The 23478-nt window shown below is 38.6% G+C and overlaps 1 protein-coding gene across 1 annotated transcript; it reads left to right on the top strand.

The window, feature by feature from the left end:
* The first annotated feature begins 693 nt into the window (after positions 1-693).
* CCDC39 (coiled-coil domain containing 39) lies at positions 694-23413 on the top strand. The gene is made up of 21 exons (XM_054205148.1): positions 694-813; positions 1288-1407; positions 2599-2745; positions 3807-3965; positions 4899-4991; positions 5077-5205; positions 6949-7140; positions 8828-8931; positions 9268-9400; positions 12622-12816; positions 13532-13696; positions 15004-15141; positions 15607-15815; positions 17082-17205; positions 18411-18570; positions 19688-19794; positions 21105-21245; positions 21391-21570; positions 21830-21918; positions 22524-22723; positions 23174-23413. The coding sequence occupies exons 1-20, from the start codon at positions 712-714 to the stop codon at positions 22687-22689; spliced, it is 2853 nt and encodes a 950-aa protein (XP_054061123.1). The 5' UTR covers positions 694-711; the 3' UTR covers positions 22690-22723; positions 23174-23413.
* The last annotated feature ends 65 nt before the right edge of the window (positions 23414-23478 follow it).

Here is a 23478-nt window from a genome sequence, read left to right on the forward strand (position 1 = left end):
AGAAATTTGGCTGCTCAGAAGTTTCAGGCAGACAATAGGACAGTCAGTCACCAAGAGAGGGTTTCTACAGCAAGACCGGCGTGCCTTTCTCCATCTATGAACGATAGAACTCAATGGCACAGGATGGTTTGCACCCTGGAAGTATAGATGGGTTCAAAAAGGAACAGCCAAGTTTATAAAGGATATGGTGTCAGTGTTTATGGCCACTTGAATGCCATCTCTGGCTCACGAAACCGACCTGTTTGTTGTTGGGAGATAACCCAGAGGCCTGTTCAGAAACATGCACCGTGCAGTCTCCCAGGTGAGCTGCCCGGCCCGGCTGAGCCAGAGGCTGGTGCTGTGGCAGGGCGGCCATCGAGCCAGGCCTCTGCGGCCCCGTCAGCCGGAGGCCCAGGGGCTGACCCTTCCACTTCAAGCAGGGCCACAAGGGACCGCAGGCGAGGTCGTCCTCTGGTAACCTCACTAATAGCCCCGCTAATGAGCTGATGTGCTCGCTTCCACTAGACATTTCCAGCTCCAGCTCTTCCCGGTCACACCGGCCCGAGCCCGCGGGGCTGAGGCCGCCAACGGCCGGGGCGGGGCGAGCGGGAGGGAGGCGGCTGCCGCCTCAGCCGCTTCCCGTTTGGTCGGTGAACGCGGGCTCGCCGTTGCCAAGGGGCTCGGCGACGCCAGGCTCGGCCCGCCCCGCCCCGGCCGCCCTTCGTCTTCGCCATGGACAGCCGCTCCGCCGCCTCCGTGCTGGCCGAGCTCCGCTGGGATGATGGCTACGCCGTCCCCGTGGCCAACGCAGAGAACAAGGCGCTGGAGGACGAAGTGAGCGCGGAGGAGGGAGGGGAATCGGCCGGCGGCCCCCAAGGGCTCCGCCGCAGGGCAGCCCCCGCCGGCCTGACCCCTCATCCCTGAGGGGCTCTGTCCAGCCCCTCCCCGCCGCCTCATGGCGCCGGGCGGCGCGGAGCCCGCCCCGCTGGGGCTCGGGCAGAGAGGAAGGGAGGGAGAACCCATGGGAGCTGCTGAGGGAAGCGAGGCCCTCCCCTTAACGCCTGGGGACTGCGGGGTTCCCCGGCCAGTCGGCGGCGGCAGGCACCCCCTGCCCGGCAACATGGCGGGCGCTCGGGGGCTGCTCCTGCGCTTGGCGAGGCGCGGGGGTTTCTTCTGGAACCTCTCGTTTCGCGGCTTTGGAGGCACGTAGTGCACGCCTCTTACATTTTTTTTTGGTATTTTTAAGTAGTCGCAGGTAATCGGCACTCAACGAAAAGCAGTTACCTGACAATTCTAACTCTTCAACAGCTGCAGAAAATGCAAAAAGAAAAAGTCGACCTGCAAAATGAGTTGGCCGACTTTGAAGAGCGTATAGAAGCGATGACATCTCACCTGAAAAACGTAAGGCAGGAGTTCAGCTTCACTCAGGTAAATCGCTGCCCCGAGTCGATCCCCTTGATCAGACAGACGTTTCTGCGGCTGGTCTCCTCACATATTTTGCTCGTTTTGTTAGAGATTTGTCAGGACTTTATTCCAGCACTTCCACAGGAAACACAAGTTAAACTGTGTATCTCAGTGATATCATGTGAGGGTTGTTGAAAAGACCATCCCTGATCAAATGAGCATAGCTAGAAGAAAGCCAAGAAGGATGCATTTTAAAATTCGTTATTAATGGAGACTTTTGTAGTTGATAAGAAAAACTTGGTCAAGGAAAATAAAACATCAGTGTAAGGGAAAAACACATAATCTTTAAAAAGTCAAGAGTTAATTGTGAAATCCTAGTGAAGAGTTAATTCATGGACATGAAAAATGAAATTACATGGTTAAGGTGCAAGTCTTCACTTAACACTCTGAGTTAATTGGCCAAAATGGGTGCTTTAGATTTCTAAAGAGTCCTGAGTCAAAGCTGCACGTCTTTCAAGTAAAGTGCCCCATGTGAAAAAGTCTTAAGAAACTTCCCTACCTTCCCTGCAGAACCTTTTTTAAATTTTTTTTTAAACTTAAAATTTTTTTTTAGTTTCCCCCTTAAGAAACTTTTTAATTAATTTTGTGCTAGAGTCAAGTTTTAATCTGCACATAAAAAAAGAGACAGTACATACTAGTCTCTATTTGAGAAACGTCTAGTAAGTAATAGATTTGTTATTGTACAAGGAAGAAACCCCCTGATAAATCACTTTTGTCAGACAGATTGGACAATATAAAGATACTGCTATAGGCCAGCCTGGTGTTCTGTCTCTGCACAAAACAATCAAATGATTTCTTTTGCTGTGTCTCCTGAGTCTGACGTAAAGCCACTGGTTATCAAGAGACTAAGGTTTTGATTTTGAAAGATTAAGATTCTGAATCTTGGGTGAAATATCTTTGAATTGAGCTTTCAGGGCTATAAGTGGTTGTTCTGTGGATGTCTGATACAATACAATGTGTGTGTGTATATATATATAAGAATACATATATTTGAGATACTAAAATCCAAACAATAAAGTTGCTCTGAAAATTCCTATAATTCCATGACAAAATCATACCATCTCTGATTTGGGATTTCGTTGCATGCAAAAAAGGTTTTTTTGTTGATATATGCCTCTTGTTTATTGTAAAATGCTGACCTGTATTATTCTCTAGTCTCTTTACAAAGCCAGAGAGAATGAAATTGAAACTGAACAACACTTTAAAGCACTTGCTGAGAGAGAACTTGGACATCTCAAAAGTGACATTAAACGACTGGAAGATGAGATTGTTTCCTTAAGAGAAAAGAAAAACAGTCAAGAAGTAAGGTTTAAAATTTTTGTAAGAGAGCACACATATTGCAATTAGACTTTATGACTTGTCCTCACTTGACTTTACAGAAATAATAGTATAAGTCAAGAATAGCTAATTATAATTAAATCTTATAAACTACAATAAATCATCTGGATGTAGTTCTCCCTGTGTAGGCAAGTAGAGTGACACTGAGGATCTCCTTGCATAGAGTGGTCAAGACTTAGCAAATATCAAGTAGATACTGAAAGATTACAGTTCTTAGTGTTCTTAACACCAGATACACAGCCACACATCCACATCGCCATCTTGTTAATTCTCATAGGTATTTTCTTTATGGTTTAGAAATCAAATTGTTGGTGGCAAATCTTCCAGACAAAATAAACTTGGGGCATGATTTTGAGGTCAAAAATTTGCTTTACATTAAACAAAAAAAAGTAAGCTAATGCTATCTAATTACAGATGTTTTTCTGTTTAATGCAACTGTCTTTTTCTTTCTACAAATAATTTAAATTACATTTGTTTTGGTTTTTTTTTTTTCTCTCCTTCTTCTCATTAAGTCTGTTTGTAATCTCCAGTCCCTCAGAATGGGTGGCATGATGAAGATTATCCTTGCTGTTCAGCTGGATACAGATTCTCTTATATTTGTGTCAGGAAATTTCTTCACAGTCATGTGGGACCATTTGTAAACTAATATGCAGGATAAGGATCTAAGAACTGGGCCTTAGTGTGCAAAGGAGACACTTCACCCTATGATGCCTCAGATCAGTTTATTATGTGGAATAAATATGCCACATATAGGTATATCTCGCCAGAGGTTGACTTCTCTGTTTAAAATTACTTGCATCTTAAGTTTGTGGTAATTTAGCTGTCTTTTTTCTTTTTTTAAGACCGTGTATTAGCATTCCTTAAGTATAATACACAATTAACAAAAAAGAAAACTAGCAATTCTGTTGACAACAAGACGTACGTAAACTTGTTACAGTAGTTTGAACTGGTTGTTTCAGTCACTATTCAAAGAACATACTAAACATTTAATATGAACCCTTTAATTTATCTCTTAATTTTATTAGAATACTATAAGTAAAACCACTAAGAAGCTGGAAACCTTAAAACAACAGTTGAACTGTGATGAGGAAGTCCTGGAGAGCTGGATAAAGGAATCAAATCGGAAAGATAATGACGCTATGACAATACAGAAGTATGCACAACAAGATGAAGGGAAACTAGCAGTAAGTAGAAATGACAGCAATTTTCAGAAACAAAAGAGAGAACCGTTTTAGCATTTGAAGACTTCGTTATGTTATCAAGTCAGGTAAGATGGAGACAAGATTTTGTACAACAGCGCTTTTAAACTGGTTTCCGCTTAGCACAACAGTGCAATTCCATATGAGGTTCATTTTAAAATCAGAGAGAACAGGTTTTACAAAAGGTGAAAGGCATAATTAAAGAGATTAATTTGTTTGTTCGTCTGGGTAAAATTTGAGTTTTTCTGAGAAAGTGCCCAAATGGATAAGAAAGTCTAGAAATCAGTGCCACTATGTTAAGACTGGGCAAATAGTGTAGATTTTCCCATTGGAACTGAATTTCTTAATACTACAGAGAACAAAGTACAGCTATTTCATCAAGACTGCCTAGAATAATGAACGATGGTATAATAAACACTCCAGTCACAAGTTCAGACTTTATAAGGGCTAGTTCTCAAGTATAATATTAATTTAGAGATAATCATCTCTGGGTAATATTCTTCTGAGCCTTTAAATACAGGGAGGAGAAAATTGATTTTTACTCATTAAATACTTAACCCAAAAACTTTAGCTTACACAGTCTCACCGGTATCGTTTACGTTAGCAAGTCACACAGCGTAGTAGGAAGAGGAAAGTGAAATAGCTGATGCTGGGGACACCACATGCACATTTATCCACGGTGGAGGTTTACTTTGGCCTAGCTCCAGGCTGGTCCCAAGGGCTGGCAAAAGATTATGGCCTCTTGCATGACCAAAAATCTGAGAGGCTAGATTCTCAGGGGTTGGTTTTTTTGTTTTCTATAACACAATAAAATTGATTTCAGTAATTTTACCCCTACTTACAGCAGACCTTTAAGAATTTATAAGACATAATATATTTGTTTTCAAATACATTGTATTTTCGTATCCTTTAATTTAGGCATTAACCCTGCAAGTAGAGAAGTTGACCATGCAAGCAAATCAGAAGCGCAGAGCTCTTGATAATGAGCTTACAGAAACCATAACAGCTCAGGTTTGTGCTTAAGGTTCTTGGAGATAGCTAGTTATATATGAAATTTTTAAAATCAGAAATCATGGGGGTGCTTTCTTTTAAACAGATAGAGCTTGACAAGACAGCTGAAGATTTTCGGAGAGTTCATCAGGAAAGGCAAGAAGTGCTCAGGCAGTGGGAGAATGCAATACAACAGATGCAGAAAAGAGATCAACAGATTGATCATTGCGCTTTGGTAAAACTGCTGTAACTGATCCATCTCAGTACATCAGCCTACTTTTGTATATATGATATTGACAGTAATTTTGCCAGTTGCATGTAGAATGATTGAGTCTTCTAGATGTTTAGTGTTCTCTTTGTGTTTACCTCTCCATTTTATTAAGGTATTTCAAAGATCAGGTATTACCGAAAGAGATTCAGAATTTATTTTGAAAGCAGTGTCTCTCAGTGTAGTGGTGCTCTGCTCAATACTATGCAAGGTTTAATTTTCGATCTCAGGTCGTTGGGAAATGCAAAGCATGCCAGTTTCAGTATTTTCTTGTCTGTCATCTAAGAATCTAAGAAGCAACAAGATGGGGCCTTGTTTCTTGGAGTGTAAGGACAGTCAACTGCAAGGGGGGGGATTCTGTGTCTGGGATGAAATATAAAAAAGAAATTTATTATTGAAGGGATTAGCATTGCTACCTCTGTGAACAAACGCATGACTAACATTTATGTCAGAATTCTGATAAATAATCACATTAAAGTTAAAAATTTTGGTCCTTAGATACATTCTGCAGATGGAGAGAAGCAACAGCACTCTTCTAATCCAAAAAAGATCCTGTTACGCATTATGAGTTAGTATTAATTTCTAAAAGATACAGTCTTCATTTGTTTTGTTAGTGTCTTATGCACAGATGGTACAATAGTGAGAGGTATAAATAGAGTATATTTTATCCTGACTTTGTCAGGAGAGGGGTGAACTCCTCAGAAAGTTCTGCAGGGCAATAGAACAGATGCACCAGAAAAAGCCTGAAGGATCAGTGTAGAGAAAAACTTTATAAATGTGGATTCCAAAGTTGGGGTTTTTTTTTTTTATGAAGGGGGGAAAAAGTGTAATTGCACGTACAAGAAGGCTCTACCTAAATCCTTGGCTCTGCTGAAAGAATATCAGCTTTGTTGTGTTGCCGATATAGGTATTACGTATAGCCTGAGCAGAAACATGCTTTAAACAGGCTTAAGATACAACCCTGAAAAAAAAAAAAAGTAATAATAGAAAATGACAAGCCAAAAGAAATACTACCAAACAGAAAATATAATGGTCTAATTTAGCTGAAATATTTTGGACTTCATAGATTCCTGCAAAGAACATAGGTATTACAAAAACAGCAACAAAAACCCAGCTCTGGTCAACCTTCCATGTATTAATAGTTCATAGAATAGTCCTACTGAGGTAATCTGTATTGTAAACAGATTCTTTTTTTTTTTTACATTAGAACTACAGTATAATTTTCCCTGTAGCTGATCTTTAACTTTCAAAATACACAATTTTCACTGAATGGCTATAAATCTGTCAGCTAAAGCAAGCATCTTTACCAATTACTGTAGGTAATTTTCCTCTTATATTTCCTCTGTTTCAGTTCTATCTGAAGTTTTGTTCACATAGCTCTTCTGTTTTTTCTTTCCTAGTCAATCAATCAAAAATGATTTTTGTTTCATATAAATTTATAGTGTCATAAGTTTATAGTGTCATTTCATTTAAGTTTATAAGTGTTTGTTTTTTGAAATTGTTGGAATATTTTGGAATGTTGCAATCCAGTTTTAGTATTTGGTGTTGTGATGTATTAGTGGAATTGAAGTAATGTAAGAATTATGTGATAACTGGGCTGTCTCATGCAAAGAGTAGTCTTAACAGCAAATATCTTCTGGTTTGTACCCTTTATTAATCTAACACATCTTAATTAATGCAAGCAAAGCTAAAATGTTTTTATCCTGATAGCTAATAGCAGAGATAAAACAGGAGATCAGAAAGAAAGAAATTGTGCTGAAAGAGAAGACTTCCTTTTTGGTAAATGAAACTGTTAATAATATGGAATATGAAAAGAAAATTTCTTCTGCTGAACGGGAAGCTACCAGCCTCCGGAACGAGTACCAAGCTCAGGATATTTACAGGGGTCAGCTGCAGGATGAGGTAAGGATGACCAAACAGTTCAGGAAAACAGACTAAAACTACAACTTTTGACTAGATGGTAGAAAAACAGGAATAACATTTACTTCTCTCTGGTTATGGACTAGACTCTTAATAATTCAACAAAACGTCTGCTCTCCTCAATCTGCTCGTGATTATTGGGATCTGAACCCTCAGCTTAATCCTTTCATTGATAGTGGTGAAGAGATTAGCTTGTATTCCCTGTTGTGTTGGTATAAAATGAATTTTCTCTTAAATGGTGTAACACTATTGGATGCTTCGGAAGGAGATGTTTCTTGCCTTTAGCATATGTAGACATCAGTATTGTATAAAGATAAGAGAAATGTCTTCTGGATTCCAAACAATTCCTATCCTGCGCTCTCAGAAGTGAGCAGTGATGACCCTTGTAGTCAGGTTAACGTTCTTGGAAAAACCCCCAGATGCTTTCACACGGCTTTCTAATCAAGAGGCAGTAGGCTAGGGCTGCCCAGTGATCAAACACCGCTTGATGTTGTCTGTACTTAACTCTGTTACTTATACTTCATCTGCACTTAAAGCTAGGAACGAGCTGTACTGCTTAATTACTTAAATGCTTGTAGAAGTATTTCTAAGAGATAATTGAAGTCTCGTGGTTCTGTTGAGAAGGGATACACTTGTATTACCTGAATAAGTTTTCTCTTAACAAGAAAATGGTAACTCAATGCTACTCAGAAAACTTGATGATTTAAAAAAAACCACCTGCGTGTGCTGTTGCCTCAAATTTGCATAGCTTTTCTGTAGCAGTTGGTTCATAAACTGATATTCTAATTAAACTGTAGGTAGCTCAAACAAGGCGTAGGCTGTTAGATTACCCTATAATTCATGCAAACTCGAGGGTTCACGGAATTGCTAGGTTTTAATCTCTAAGACGTGAGATTCTTGCTTGACATTTTTCACAATTAATTCTACATAATGTGATAATGAGAAAAGTCTCCCATTATTAGGTGTTAGAACATCTGCAGCATGCAAGTGAGAAACAAGGAAAAAACCATACTTCACAGTTCAACTGACAACTTGTGACCTCCCAGTTTCTCATTCTGGTACCAAGGGAGACCTGCTATATATACACTTGATCAGGTTTCTTCGATTGGGGAAGTGAAGACAATTACACTCACACTGTTAAGCGATACTGTGAAAACTAATGAGGAACCAATTGTAAAATATTCCTATCCTGTTTAATGAGTATATGCTGTCATGCATTTTTTACCAAATTAAATGTCCATGTATTTTTGTCACAGTGTTCCCTTAATCAAAATAATTTTAGGTACCCAATAAAGTTTGAATTAGAAAGATTCAGTAGATACATAAGGGTATCCATGTTCACAAAGAACCTCATCAAAGTCAGCTGTGCTCTGTAAAACTGTTGTTGGACTTTTAGGGGTGCTGTTAGACAAGAACTACAGCCCGCAGCACCTTCCTACTTCATTCTGTAGTCTGAAGTATTTTGCCCCAGTATTCACATTATGCAAATTAATCTATTGAGTTATTAGCTGTGCCAATTCACAGCACCTCAGAATTCATAGCACTTTTCATCTGGAAAACACTGCTAAAAAGAAACAGAATACTTTCCCATAAGTAGGTACCTTACAATTTTAAACATCATAACACATACCGAAGAAGATCTTGATTGCTCTATGTTGTAATTCATTAGCTGGATGCTTTGAAATCCACCGTGGACAGAACTGCTTCTGATCTAGAGTCTTTGAGAACACAAGTAACCAATCTGAAGAAAGAAATTCAGAAAAAACAAGCCAGGTAAGATACAGACCTTTTAAAATATCATTTGTAAGTATTAGTAATGTAATAAAATCCTTGAGCTAGCAAAGAACTTTAAATGATGTTGATGATTAAAGCCTCCAACTTTCTGGTTACTTCATGTCCTGGATAGTTCCTGGCACTGGGTATTAAGGAAATACCCTCGTAATCCTCATTCTTAAAGGGCATGAAAAAATCAGTTAGGGCCTTGGTTATCGTAGACTGAAGTTTAGCCTGCTTTATTAGGCAACTGCTGAGTAAGGTATGCTGCTTGGTTTTGTCAGTGTTGTATATGCAACATACATTTAACTTTTTAAAGCATATAATTTTGTTTAGATTAAGCTTTCTCAATGAAAAGAATGCAAGTCTTTCCAATAAACTGAAGCTTGTGACGGAGGAGACACTCAGTTCAGAAGACAAAGCACTGAGGATGGAAGAAATACTAAAGGAAGAAGAAAAAGTTGTCAAGGTAAAATGTTTTTCGTGGTTTCTGCAAGCGAGGATTCATTTGAATTTGCAAGCTCTATCTAGAACAAACATTTATGGATTAAAATGGAATGTAAGAATTAATATGACATGTAGCTACTTAATCAAACAATGAAATAACAAGCGTGTAGATACATCAGTATCTGTGTTAGCAAAACTCTGGAGGAAAATAAGTGATCCTAGTAATTCAGACGATGGACTCCCCGTACACTAACATATAATACAGGAACTGTCATTGTACAGATCTAAACCCAGAATTCACTGAAGAGGGCGTTTACCTCTGACATCAGCTAAAAGCTACTTACAGACTTCTTGGATTGACTGAAGTAGAAGTTTTTTACTGGAATGTGGCTAATTTTGTTAAAAAAGATATAGTAATGTTTTGCTTCTGCTTTGTAACACTACTGAAAAATTTCAAAATCTTGTGTTTTGCTTAGCTCTATTGGGAGTTCACGTCTCCAAACATTCTGTTTTACGGGCTGCTGAAGAACAGGGGTCCTTGAACTTCCATCGTTTTCCTGTTGTTAAGGAGTGAGAGTTGTCAGGATGACTTTTTAGTAACGTTACCACTGAAAACTTCTTGGGTTTAGTAAACCACCCCCAAAACTTATAAACTTGCAAAGAGTTATGATTTTGGCAAACTGGGATTAAAAAACATTTTGAAATCTTTTAATCAGATTTGGCTGGCCTAGTCTCCTCTTCATTATTTTAGTTCTACTACATGAAACTCTGATACGCCTAACTTGGACTATTAAATAATTACTGGCTCACTTTAGATTTAATTTTCATGATGGATAAAGATTTTTATCTGGGAAGTGGCGTGTACGAGCTGTAATATGGTAACTGGTTTTTTAATATGTCTAATAGTACTTTTTTTTAATTCAAACCCCACTTCTTATGTTGCAAATTAAGTATAGGAGTAAAAATATCCTAATTCATTATCATCTGATGCACTGCAAAGGGCTTTTGAATAAATGTAATGTTGTAATGCAATCGTGAACTTTCCTGTATTTCAGAAAATGTTTCTACCGTTTTGTCATTTTGCTAGTAATTCTCGTAAAGTATTTTACTACTTAGCTTCTGACTGAACTTGCTACAAATATTTTTTTTTACATTTTGCTGGACACTTGAGTATTGGATCTGCTGAAGCTCTCTTTACTGTAAGATGAGCAGGTTCCATGAAGGCGACAGCAGCTGCTCCTACACAAGTGACGCCAAAGCTGTATCTGTGCATACCACTGTATACTCTTCCTATTTTGTGTTCCCTGTAGCATGTATGTGAAATAATCCCATGCAGTAGACCGAGTGTTATTTTTTCAGTCCTCAAGCATTAACTGTACGTTTTAAATATACACAGAAACTAGAGAGGGGATATCTCTCCTATATGAAGAGTTTTCTTAAATTACTGGCCTTACTTAACTGTTCTGGTTTTTCAGATAATTTGAGAACAAGTTGGAATGATACAACATTTCATTAAAATGAAAACCTTATTTGCTTCCCCTTAAGATTGTCACCAGGGTGGCTAAACCACTAGGAGGGTTTCTCTGCTTGCATCTGTGGCGGATAACCTAAGATGACATTGAGCTTGGCAGCTCCACAGCTTCAGGGGAATATCATAACTAGGATGAACTGTTCTTGAACAATATCTGCGATGTATTAGTCAGAAGCACGCTTTCCATCACCATTAGACACACATGGCTATTTGCCGCATCAATTAATTTGCTGTGAAGAGATATTTACAGGAACAATGTGGATGAAATGTCACCATTTTGCGCTTTAGTTCTGTGATACTTCTCCCTCTTCATTCGGCGGCAAAACACTGTTGCATAGTGAAGCTTATTGAGTACCTTATCTCTAGTAACAACCTCACTTCAAGGGAGAGAAATAATCTCTATTAAAATGAATTTAGATATGCAAGAAAGACTACAGAATGAAGGTCAAATTGTGATCCAATTTTAGTAGATGAATTCATCATTGTCATTAGCTTCAGAAATACAGCTCAGAATTAGGCACATGCATAAAAACCAGTTTACTTCTGACATTAAATTCCGTTATTCAGCCATGATCCAAAGCCCATTGACATCAGTGTAAAATGTTACAGGCCATAACGATTTCATATTAAACTTACACCTGCTTTTTACTTCCTGAGTTTGGGATTTGGAATTGCAATTGGAGGAAGTTCAACTACAAAAAAAAATGTGTTTGGTAGAATGTGATTATGAACTCTTAGAGGAGGAGTTAAGTTATCTTTCGCCGTTATTAAAGCAGCAAGATGGTTCACAAGCAAATTTCACAATGCATAGATATAAAAATCAAGAATAAGCACATTTTTAATCAATGTAGAAAAGTGAATTGTAAGGAGTTTTGCTATATTAATTTAAACATGTGTCTTCAAACTCTGTACCAGCCTTGTGCTGAACGTAAATGAGTCTTTCGGAACAGGATTGTGATGCCACATCACTCGTTTTAGAGATGTCCCTTACAGGAGACTAACGTGCTGAACAGCCTGAGCTTCGGGAGGTCTTCGGTTATTTGGGTGGGGGGGTGGAAGGAGGGAGAGAAAGAATAAGGTTGCTTTCCTGGTTAGGGTTATAAAAAGAAAGTAATCTCAATTTTGTTTGTTTTCAATACTCTTTCAGTGTGTTTCAGCATTGTCTTACTACAACAGACCCTACTAAAACTTCACTTGCTGCACTGATGTGGGCGCTAGTGGCAACTTACCTCTGAGAATAAGCAAGTGATTTTAAAATGTGTAATTAATTTTTCAAACAAAATGATTCCAACTTATAAACATGCATATTTACATACATGTGCATACACACAGTTACAAGTTTTAATAAACCATTGAAAAGCTTTGTATTATATTGATCCAAATATTCACATATACTAGAAGCAATAGGAGGGTTTTTTGAAAGGATGTTGGGAATTTAGTTTTTTGAAAGGCTGAAAAGAGTAGTGTTCCCACAGTAGAAAAAAGGTCATGTAATAGTAAGGTAGGATCCCAGTTAAAAAAAATTTAAAGATTACTTTCTCTTGAAGTCAAAGACTTTGAAGAGCTATGAAATTCCATGTTCGTATTAATGGATACAGTATTGAAATTGTAAAATCTTCCTATATATAATTAATAAAGGCAAATAATTCCTCAGAAAAGAATTCTTATGTGATTAATTATTTCTTACTACTTAATGATTAATTTGTCACCAGGAAAAAGAAACAGAAATACACCAGCTAAAAGACCTACTTTTCAAGAAGACTCAAGAGCTAAAGGTGCAGAGGGATAAGGAGAAGTGTGTTCTAGTGGAAATTGAGGGAAGTCAAAGATCACTTAAAAATCTTAAGAGTCGACTGCACAGACTTGATGTGGATGCATTGAAACAACAAGAATGCATATATAACCAGGTAAAATGTTAATGTACTGTCGTAGTATAATTGTCTCTTGGGTCTAATGAGAGTAAATTGCTTGGTTCTGTAATCTTTGTCAACTTCTTACCATTTTGGGAATGCCGTGCAGTATAATTTGAGGTCTGCATTTATTTCTGTCTCTAGATGTATGGATAAAATTGAAATAACTGAAACTTGCTATAGTATTACCTATATTATTCACTTATGTATTTCATTATTTTTTGGATTTGCTGTTTTTCCCCCTAATTTCTTAAATCAGTTCTTTACTTTGATCCCTCTGAACCAGACACCTCAGGGTAAATTTTTAAAGCAATACAAGAGGTACATGCCAAAATCCTGTTATTTACTAATTGGATTTTGTGCATATTTCCTATGCACCACTTTGAAAATTTGCTCTTTTATATCAGCATCTGCTGGGAACAGCAAGATGGCAGCTCCACTGTAAGCCTCCCTACAGCAGACTCTGCTGAGTATGCTTTGTCACTCTTCTAGAAGATTACTCCTGAACCATCACTGCACATCAGTCATCTAAGAATATTTGGTTAATGAGGTCTATAAGCCATAAATTATTACAAAACAAAAGCTTAAATGGGTGACTGTCCTAAAGCCAACATTTAGATCCAAGTTTATTTAGATCCAGTGTTTTAGCTTTATAGGAAGGCTATAATTGCTTATCTCAGACTATTAATTATCTTAAAAATTATTTTAACAGGATTTTTATATTCAGCAAGTACAGAGACGGCTGTCACGATTAGAAGGAGAGGTTAATGCAGATGAAAAACAAGTTCTGGAAGCAAAAATTACTGAACTTAAGAAAACCTTAGAAGAAAAGAAAAATGCATATGATGTTTTACATACACAGCACAAGAAACTTCAGGTAACTTCCTTAAAATATCAGGTTGATTGTGTAACATCTAGAAACCTCAGTGAATTGAGTAGATGGGGTCTTATTAATTAATAACTTGGCATTAGATTAAGAGAGATCTGGACTTTGTGTTACCCGCGTGGAATACTTTGTATGTTCCCTGTACCTTACAGAAAAATAGGTCATTCCTGCACAGCTGAGGCACCTTAGCAGGACGACAAGCATTGAAATGTTGGAAAGGCGAGCTGAGCTTTCATTTCAAGATGTGACTGACGGCTTGCAAATGTCGGAATTTATCGTTAGGACCGTGTAGAAATAGAACGTTATTCTGCGATGTTACTACTTCCTTTTACATTTTTCATAAAATTTTAAGTACAGTTGGCATTTAAAATTGTAGAAAATTACATTTCTGAAATGAAGAGACAGTATTTGAGTTAGTTGACCCCATCCTGATACATAATTCAGAAATACTATTTTTCTGTGTTTATTCCCATGTGAGAATTTTGCATATATGAGCTTGTTCTCTGGTTTCCCGTTATCCAGTGACCATCAGTACTTCTTCATAAAACGCACTAACCTTTCTTGCAGATATGAACCAGTCAGTTATTCTGTAGCCAATTTATAATTTCTGTTCATAAGAAATGTATTTGTTTATTAATCTGCTATATTTTAGCAAGCTATGAAACCTCTTTTCAGAGACAAAAGCCAGGTTTTTAATAAGACATTACTGCTGGCTTCTCAAAATGACAGTTAAAACAAAAATTGATCCATTTAGCAAGGGCAAGAAACTGCTTATAGGAGAGCCCTTTAACTGGAGATCCATGCAGTGACAAGGTTTAATGTCGGGTAACTGGTGCCCACACTTCAGTTTTAAGGAGATGCAAAATTTGAGCAGTGAGTGCAATCAAACATTGCAACACACCTCCAGGCATTTATTCATACTCTGGAGTATTGTCAAAGACAGATGGTTTTATGAAGATGAACTATGAATATCAAAGTCATGGTCAGACATGCCAGGAGATTTTTTTTATCTAGCTGAAATACGTCATTATATTAGAACTGTCTTCTTGGCTAAAAGATCTATATTGTATAAATAACAATTACTACACTCCAAATAAAACAATGACATTAATACTGCAACAGCGCTCTGCATGAGGATTGCAATGCTCTAGGCACTGTTTGCAGAGCCGCCTATGGACATAAGATGATGATGGTTCCTGGTTCCAGACTTAAAAATATCTCGTTTGAAATTAACTGGTAGCTTTTGGTGCAAACTGTGTTCACTGAAATAACTTAAACATAACTTACTTTGGAAACAGAGCGATGTCCATTTCATCAAGAGAGCAATGGATAAGACAGGAGAAGAAACAAGCGGTATGATGATCAAGATAGATGAACTAAATCTTTTCAATGAGAGATCTGATCAGGAGTTAAAAAAGGCTAAAGCCATTAAGCAGGTACAGTACTATTTTGCAACTTCACTAGTACAAGACACGTTTGTTTGTTTGTTTGTTGAAACACGTAAACTCCTGAGTTGATCTGAAGGCTGTTGTCTGCCTCCCACAGTGCTACATCATTATATCCATAAGAACCCCCTTTGTAGTTTCTTGACATACAGCTTCCTTCCCAAACTTTGAAGTCCCTTTCATCACTATGGTCTTACTGGGCAGAGCGTTACGTCTCCTGTGTACGCCACATAAAGTTTCTTTGGGTTATCAATTTAATGTGTAAACTGAGAATTTGAGAGAATTCTCACTGCAAAATGAGAAACAGAACACTTTTAAATGCAGAGCAAAATGAGTCTTACATTGTCGTATATATAAAAGATAAAATAACGTAGACTTTATAAAAAATTATTAACTGTTATAAATACCTTAATTAAAAATGCTTTCTTATTTTGAGACCTTTTTGGCATTTATTAGGAGATGATGGTTGAAGATAATCTCTTGAAACTAGAATTGAACCGTCTTCGAGATACTCTGTGTAATAAGACAGAGAAAGTTCTAACACTGGAAAAACAAAAACTGGAGTTAAAGAAAGCCATAGCAGAAAGAACTGAGGAAATTAAGATTCATAAAGCAATGCTGGATTCCCAGATAAGACTTGTGGATCAGGAACGGCAGCGCGTGAGGTAACTACTCTTACATAAATTAAACTGGGAACTTTTACTGAGTATATTTTACATGAGACTCGGTGAAAAAAGAGAAGCATTATACCCAGTTTCACCAATTAGAGAAAACTGAGGGTGAAGTAAGCGTTGCTCAAAGTTAAATACTGAGGCAGTTGAGGTTAGCAAGAGATTCCGCTTCTAAAATCCAGCCTTACAGCTTTGACAACTTGGTGAACAAGAGATTTCCGTTTATTCTGTTAGTGATGATCCTCTCCCTCGTCTTGGGAGGAAACCTCAGCTGCAGACATCTTTTTAAACGTAAAAGTCATGTGCATTTTTCAAGGAATAATAGGGAAATGTGAAATTGGTGTGTCTGGAGATGTGACAAAATACTTAAAACAGAAAGGTTGCTTTTCAAGAGGGTTTACTCCCAACTGCTTGATAAAACTGTGATTTCTTTGACTCATACAGTAAGTCTGTTTGGTTTGGTTTGGGTTTTTCGCATTTTTAATAAATGAGCTCTCCATTGTGTGTCCTATATAACAAAATTAAATCTTCTGAATTACACATCTACCCTCTTATAAAGCAACCATATCTGAAATAACTTTTCCTTTCTGTAATAATTGGCGCAAAGTATCTGGGACAGTTTCAGCTCCGAAATCCCAGGATCTGTATCCAGCCAAAACTGAATGCCGCAGCAGCTGAACTGCTGAAATCTGGCAAGCTCAGTTCACTCCTCTGCTAACCACACCCCCCGCAATAGGAAATGAGAGTGAATTAGTGTGACTAAAGCTTAACTGCTCACCGAGAGTGCAGGCTGTGGGGCTTTTTTCCTTTGATAATTGCACAGCTAATTGATACTTCCATGTAATTTGATTTGGGGTTGTTGCCTACTGTTGCTCGCGCTCAGCCAGTAGTGGCAATATTAAGATAATATCAGCAGGGGGCAGCTTGTGCAGCTGGAGGATTTAAATGCCAAACCTTTAAAAATTTTTGGGAGGACTGTGGCCTCCCAAGATGCAATGATCTGGAATATGAAAAGAAATTCCCCGCAGTTTAGAACTGCAAGAGAAGTGGAGGTAACCAGAAGAATGGGTGACTGTGGCTGGGAGAACGCAGAAAGCAACAAAACCCAGTAGCAGCAGAACTGCTGGCCTGCCTGCCTCCTAGTACACCCACAGGCTGCTGAAGGAACACCAGTAATTTAAAGTGCTACTGCAAGAACTGCCCATGAAACACTACCAACAAACCCTTTCTCAACCCTTTTTTTCCCCCCAAATATATCAGTGCCGAATTTCAAGATCGCCTAAATAAAATTGATAAACTGAGATGCAGATATGAAATTCTTAATATTGTCATGATGCCACCTGAAGGAGAAGAGGAGAAAACTCTTACCTACTATGTAATTAAGGTATTTTATTAACATAATTCATTATAATGCAAAGTATTTAAGTTACAGATTTCCCTGGGCTCTATTCAAGTAACTAAGACAACCTCCTTGCCTACTGCTTACTTTCAGTCTAAATCTGACACTGTTGTTATTTAAACGCTACAGCAATTTCACATCACATCAGGGGAGCCTTATTTTTGAGCAGTTTGAAAATTTTCACTTCAGACCTCATTAATTTATAAAGACACAAGAAGTCATGTGGTAATCTGCTATAAACTGGAAACAAGATTCTCACAGTCTCACATGATCTTAAATTCTTCTACCCTTCAGAGTTATTTTTAGGTATTTATTTCACCATATGGTGTTTAAACCTTGTAGAACGTCAGCTTTTTATTGGGAAAAAGAAAATAAAAATCAAACTTTATCCATAATGCAATACCCTGATTCTGGTACAAAAATCTATTATTTTTGATCTCCACAAATTCTCTGATTTTTCTCTTAAAGCAAAACACTTCTAGCTGCGATCTTGGCTCTGAAGTCCATCTTCTTCCTCATTCTTAAGTGTTAATTGTCTTAATGATGGTGTTTCTGCTGCTGTGAGATCTAGCACAGCAAGAGACCCTCAGTAAAAGCCTTGTGGTCACTGTGGGTGTATACGTACACGTACCCTCTACAGCTACGGGGTCTCGGCTTTTCTGAGGGACCGCAGAAAATACTTCTCCTCACCAGCTGGCTCTGCTTCTTAAATCTCACTGATCAGATGAATGGAGCCTTGCAAGTGAGTAATTCCCAGACAAACTGGTGGTTTCTAACACTCGCTCAGTAGTTTTATGTAATGTATAATCTCAACTCTTACTCGGATTGTGTGGATAAAGGAAAGAGACATGAAGCAGTTCGCGTCAGCAGTGCAAATTGTGGAAGCTGCTTTGGGCAGTGTGGATGCTGCTCCTCAGGACGGGGTGAGTTTAGATGGAGAGGCAGACACCTATAGTGAAATGCACATGGATGAAATGCCTCAAAGAACTTCCAGTACCGTAAATAACGACTTCCAGTTGCCTGAGTTACCTCGTAACTCAGATCTCAGTTCAAGCCTGACAACACAGATAAGCCCCCTTATCTACCAGGGACTTTAACCTGTAAATATTGCAGGTATTGTTTTTCTATATAATTGTCCTAATGTTTTCAGCGTGCGTGCAGTCACCTAAAACATCACTTTTATTTTTCAGGCTGCACAGGAAAAGGAAGCACTTCAACGTGAAGGCGATGATTTAGATGCAAAGATCTGCAAAGCTGAAAAAGAAATTGTAGCTCTGGAAAACACTTTGTGTGTACTTAATAACTGCAACAGCAATTATCGAAACTCTTTCAAGGAAGTCACTGAGACAAGTATGTAAAATAGAAATTGCTATTTGCTGTATATATAACTCGGGTATATAGTGGGGAAATTCCATGGCACAACAGAATGAATCACAGAGACTAAACTGACAGTAGCAAAAGGGAGTGTAATTCACACGCTACGTTGAATAGTTCAGCAGAATAAGCACAGAAGAAAGTGCAGTAAGGCGTAATTAACTAATATTTATGTCCTTACATCTGCTTTATGTGAAAATCTCTAAGCCTATATAAATTCTGTGAAGAGGAGCATTCAGAAGAGGCAAAGCAGAAAGACAGTTACTGGGGTGGGGGGGAAGTCATTCCTGGGAGAAAGCAAGGAGCGCCCTCTGAAGTACATAGGTCTGTGGGTGAAACTTTGCACAGTACAAAAAGTGCCACTTCCTCTGTAGTGCTGCATCACCCACAGCCACTAATTCCAGTTACAGAAGCAGAAGCAGCTGTGCCACTGCTGGCCATCTGGTGGTAGCCTGAGCCAGCTTGGGCACATACTGCACCCAGAGCAGCTCCACAGGCAGCTTAGGGAGTACCCAGCCCTTGGCTACACCATCATCATCTCCCATTTTCAAAGAGAAAGGGGGGCAAAAACGTAGTAACCTGTCATCTGGGAAAATGATGAGGAAGAGTAAAACTTAAACTGCACTATTTTAGTGTAGGGTCAGAAGTTTTTAAAATATGGACTACCTAACTGAGTTTTTGGATATTGGAAATTCCTCAGAATTCTGAAAAATATCTTCATCTGTTGTTTCCCTTGCCACTTAAACTTCATAAGCTTGCTCTCCTTCAGTGGAATTTTCTTTGTTTAGTGTATAAAAAGCATCACCAGGAGAAATTACACAAACTTAATTCTAGAAAAACATTTGATTATTTAACTTTTGTGCCCTCTGCTGGCTCTGAAAACAGTAGCTCTTAAATCATTCTCTCATGAAGCCGGTTACTTTTTCACAGTGATGTGGAATTAGTAGTGGAGCATTTAAAAAATCGTTAAACGTTGAGGTCTCTGCAATACTCCCAACACTAATATATAAAGTGCAACTTATTCTAAAGTGAAAATTGCATTGCGTACACTGCTTGTCCAGCATTAATGCTGCCTCATTCTTTGGGATCACAGGTGAGGAACATGAGGAAAAATTGAAACTAGAGGAGGAGAAAAGGGCTGCTGATGAAAAATATAGATACAAACGAAGACAGATCAAGGAACTTCAGGAAAATCTCCAGGTAAAACACAAGAAGAGTTCAGGAAAAAAAAAAGTTCAAAAGCTAAATCCATGTAAGCCATCCTATTGAAAGAACAGGAAATTTTGGGACAAACTTTAGCCCATTCTTTTGTATCCTATGCTTTGTATGAATGGCTATGAGTTTTTAGAAGGCTCTACCTCTCCTTTCAAAAATAGAGTGCTTATTTGAATTTTCCTGACTTACAATAAAACTTCAGGCTTTTTAGTTACACACAGCTACAATTTCCAAATCCCAGACACACACCGACAGATGCTCTCTTCTGGCATCCAACAAAGCAGCTCTGTTTTTGTGTAGTATACACCACTCTACTGTAGCATCCTGTCCAGTACTGCAGAGATTAAAATCCACACATCTGGTGTGCTCTGGCATCTACATCCCAGGATTTTTCTAGGAGAACAAACTCTGTTTTATTAGCATTCAGGATACTTTGGTTTAAACAGCATTCCTATAGCGCAGGAAAGCCAGCTGACTCCTAACGGAGCAGGCTGAGCACTGAACCCAGGTAAAGGACAGCTTGTGATCAGGGCTCCACGTCAAGGACTTACTCCTGGTTCCTCTTGTATCAAAAAGCCCCCTTGGCCCTTAAGGAAGAACAACACTAAACTCCGTGACATTTTAGTTAAAATTTTCTTAGGCAGAAGAAATCCAAGGCATTTTGTTATATCCCACATGATTATTCTAAGCCCTGAGTCACTGGCTACGGGTCAACGAACATTCCTATTGCCTATTCTACCACCGTAGGACATACAGCTTACTTAAGAAATAATACCTCTGGAATTAGAGAGACACACCTACCTTCTTCAGGGAGTAAGACCTAGGATATAATGAGGTGTTAAGGCATACCCTTTCCTGCCTTTTCATTTAGGTAAGTTTTTAAAAAACAGAGCCTCCCTTACAGAGCTAACTTTATTCATTCCAGTCAAAGGTAGCCATGTCTTCCCACGGGAAACGATGTTATTTTTCTTCGGACAGCTGGCACTGCTAAGTTGGTACTGTGGGCAGTGCATTGTTTGTAGACACTGTTCAGAGGCATATCTGAAAATACGTACTTAAAACTTCATGAGTAGTCCCTTTAAAGGAGTTTTTCAAAGATACGTAAACTACCTGGTGGTCTCTTTATCCAGCTGTTGATCCACTAAACAGTCTGACAGGCAGAAAGTTGGTCGTTGCTTGAGCTACATTAGGAACAAGGAGTATCCAGAACAGACCCTCCCACAGAGTAATACAGAAAGTGAAAGGATATCGGAACTGCTTGATACACTAAAACTGCACTTCAAATGAATTTGCAGAGCATGGAAAAAAATTTTGATACATTACTGAAGCAGGAGGCCCTCTTCCAAGAGCAGAAGAAGGAAAAACAAGCTCTTATTTTGCAGCTGAACAAAGACATAGAGGAACAGAAGCCAAAACTCGAAAGGGTTATAAAACAGGTCTGTATATTCACTAATGACAACTTCTAACTTTACGGTGATACACAGTGGTAAGGTTATAACCACAGAATTTAAACTTAGCAGGTTTCTGAAAAAGTGTTGCATTTTCGTAATAGCAAAGCTTTAAAAATATTTGTGTTAAAAGTGTTCCAGACTTTCCAGAGAAATTCAGTCTCTGAAGAAAACAAAAACAGAAACACAGGAAGAAAGAGACATTGATCTTCGTGAACTGAAAAGCTTCAGCAAAACCATTGACAAATTGTTAGCTGATGTTCTAGAAGCAAATCCTGATTTAACTACACCCTTTCAAATGTACTTTCACCAGGTGAGCTTTCCAGTTAACTGCCCTCAAAATCTTGACTGACAGCTGTAGTCAGCTGATGAGCTGATGAAAACCGATGAGCGTTTTTCAAGGGCAGTTCCTAAAGTCAACAATAAACTATACTTAAGGTAAAACAGGAAAGAAGCATTCATCTGCTTTCAACAGCTCTTCAAATACAAAGGATTATAAACTCTCCTGATATACTCAGTCCTATTATATACAACCATTAGATCAACTTCCTTTTTCTTTCCAATTTTTCTAGTCCAATTTAGAGCTTCCTACAATTGCTTCTGCTGGTGGCAGTCAGAGTTCTCGCTCGCCATCCACACGGAGCTCACTAGCTTCTACCAGGTAAGTGCTAGCAGTGGGGTTGGGGGTTGGTGTGGTTTGTTTGCTTTTTAAAGCAAAATTAGTCCCTAAATGACCTGATTCCTCACTCCTGAAGGTCTTCTCAATCTTGTCTCTACTGCCTGAACAACACTATAAAAACTTTCTCCTTGTCCTGTCCCACCTTGTTACTAGATTTTTCTAGCACACAATTAAATTTACTTCAGCGTCCATCACGGTTTAAAACTAATTACATTTACTTTTGCTAACTGTGCTGTAATTAAAGTGGTTTCCCATTATAAAAGCACAAGTTTGCACTCCAGCCACATTTTGCAAATGGTAGTGAGAGCTCCCTCTCCTAATTAAGTCGGGCAGACACGTATGCTTTTACTTTTCCCCCTGTTCAACACATATTCAGCTATTAGCGCCTGTAACATACTGAATCCGCTGTGATCTAACAGTGTTCTCACACGTTTCTTAAGCGGTTACTGGTCATGTCTAGAGAGATCCAGGTTCTTACCTGCAATGACCGCTGCTGCTCGGTGGCTTCTTTACCAAGTCCCCATTAGAAGCTGTTTTTTTAAAAACAGGGATTTCTATAGACTGATGAGTAAACTTTTGTCTTTCAGGTCCTCCGGAAGCACAAGTTCAGGCTCCAGTCAGACGTCATCACTCAAAGTCATAGATCTGAGCTTGCCCTTCGGCACTCCTGCAGAAGCAGCTGCTGTCCATTCACAGCCGTCCAGCAGAGCGAGCACCTCCGATGCTTGTAAACGCAAAAAAAATCTTAAGTAACCTTTTGAAGGCCACAATAACGGCTTCACGCTCGGTAAGGCTTCTTAATTGATCAAGGTCTACTGGCAATCTTAGCATTAATTTCTATCAAAAAACATATGTTTTAACTTTCTTCTAAAGTATACAATAAATTATCTAGGAGAGTGTTAAGTATATGTTTTATGTAATAAATTAACCTTTGAATTACTCTCATTTTGCTGTTGGAGAATGAGATTCGCAAAACCCTTCAGAAGCCTTTTCTTATAATGAAGAGTCACGTTAAAGCCATCGATTTTAGTAAACTGGCACCTCACTGCTGTCAGAACAGTTTTAGATTACGTTGCAACAAGGCAGGCAAGAAAACGTATGCTTCGTTTCAAGATCTGCCTTGACTGTTAATCAGACAGTCATCTCAGATCGTATCTTAATTGCAGTATGACAGTATATGATTAAAGTTAGTAAAACTGTACTTTTTCGATTCAAAATTACAGTACCTTTTTGGCAGCTGACCTGTATCTACAGAATTACTTGGAAAACTTGCAGCTGCAGTGGCGCAGCCTGCCAGATAAGAGCTCCTGAGCGTGTTTTGCCAACCACCTCTGGAGAACTCACTGTAAAGAGAGCAGAACTCTCCCCACAGCAGCGCAAGCGCTGCCTTCCAGCGACTTCTGAAGCAAATACCTGACAACAACCACCACCCCAGAACCCAAAAGGTCCACACCTGGACAATAAACACTGTTTTAAACCTTTCTCCTCTTCTACTGCAGTTAGGTTTGTTGTGTTTTGGGTTTGGTTTTTTTTTTTTTTTTT

This window comes from Rissa tridactyla, chromosome 6, assembly GCF_028500815.1.
Source record: "Rissa tridactyla isolate bRisTri1 chromosome 6, bRisTri1.patW.cur.20221130, whole genome shotgun sequence".
In the NCBI taxonomy this organism is placed as follows: Eukaryota; Metazoa; Chordata; class Aves; order Charadriiformes; family Laridae; genus Rissa; species Rissa tridactyla.

Coding starts and splice junctions, on each gene's coding strand:
- CCDC39 (XM_054205148.1), top strand. CDS start 712: ATGGACAGCCGCTCCGCCGCCTCCGTGCTGGCCGAGCTCCGCTGGGAT. Junction 4,992..5,076: donor CAGAAACCATAACAGCTCAG/GTTTGTGCTTAA, acceptor TCTTTTAAACAG/ATAGAGCTTGACAAGACAGC. Junction 15,142..15,606: donor AGGCTAAAGCCATTAAGCAG/GTACAGTACTAT, acceptor GGCATTTATTAG/GAGATGATGGTTGAAGATAA.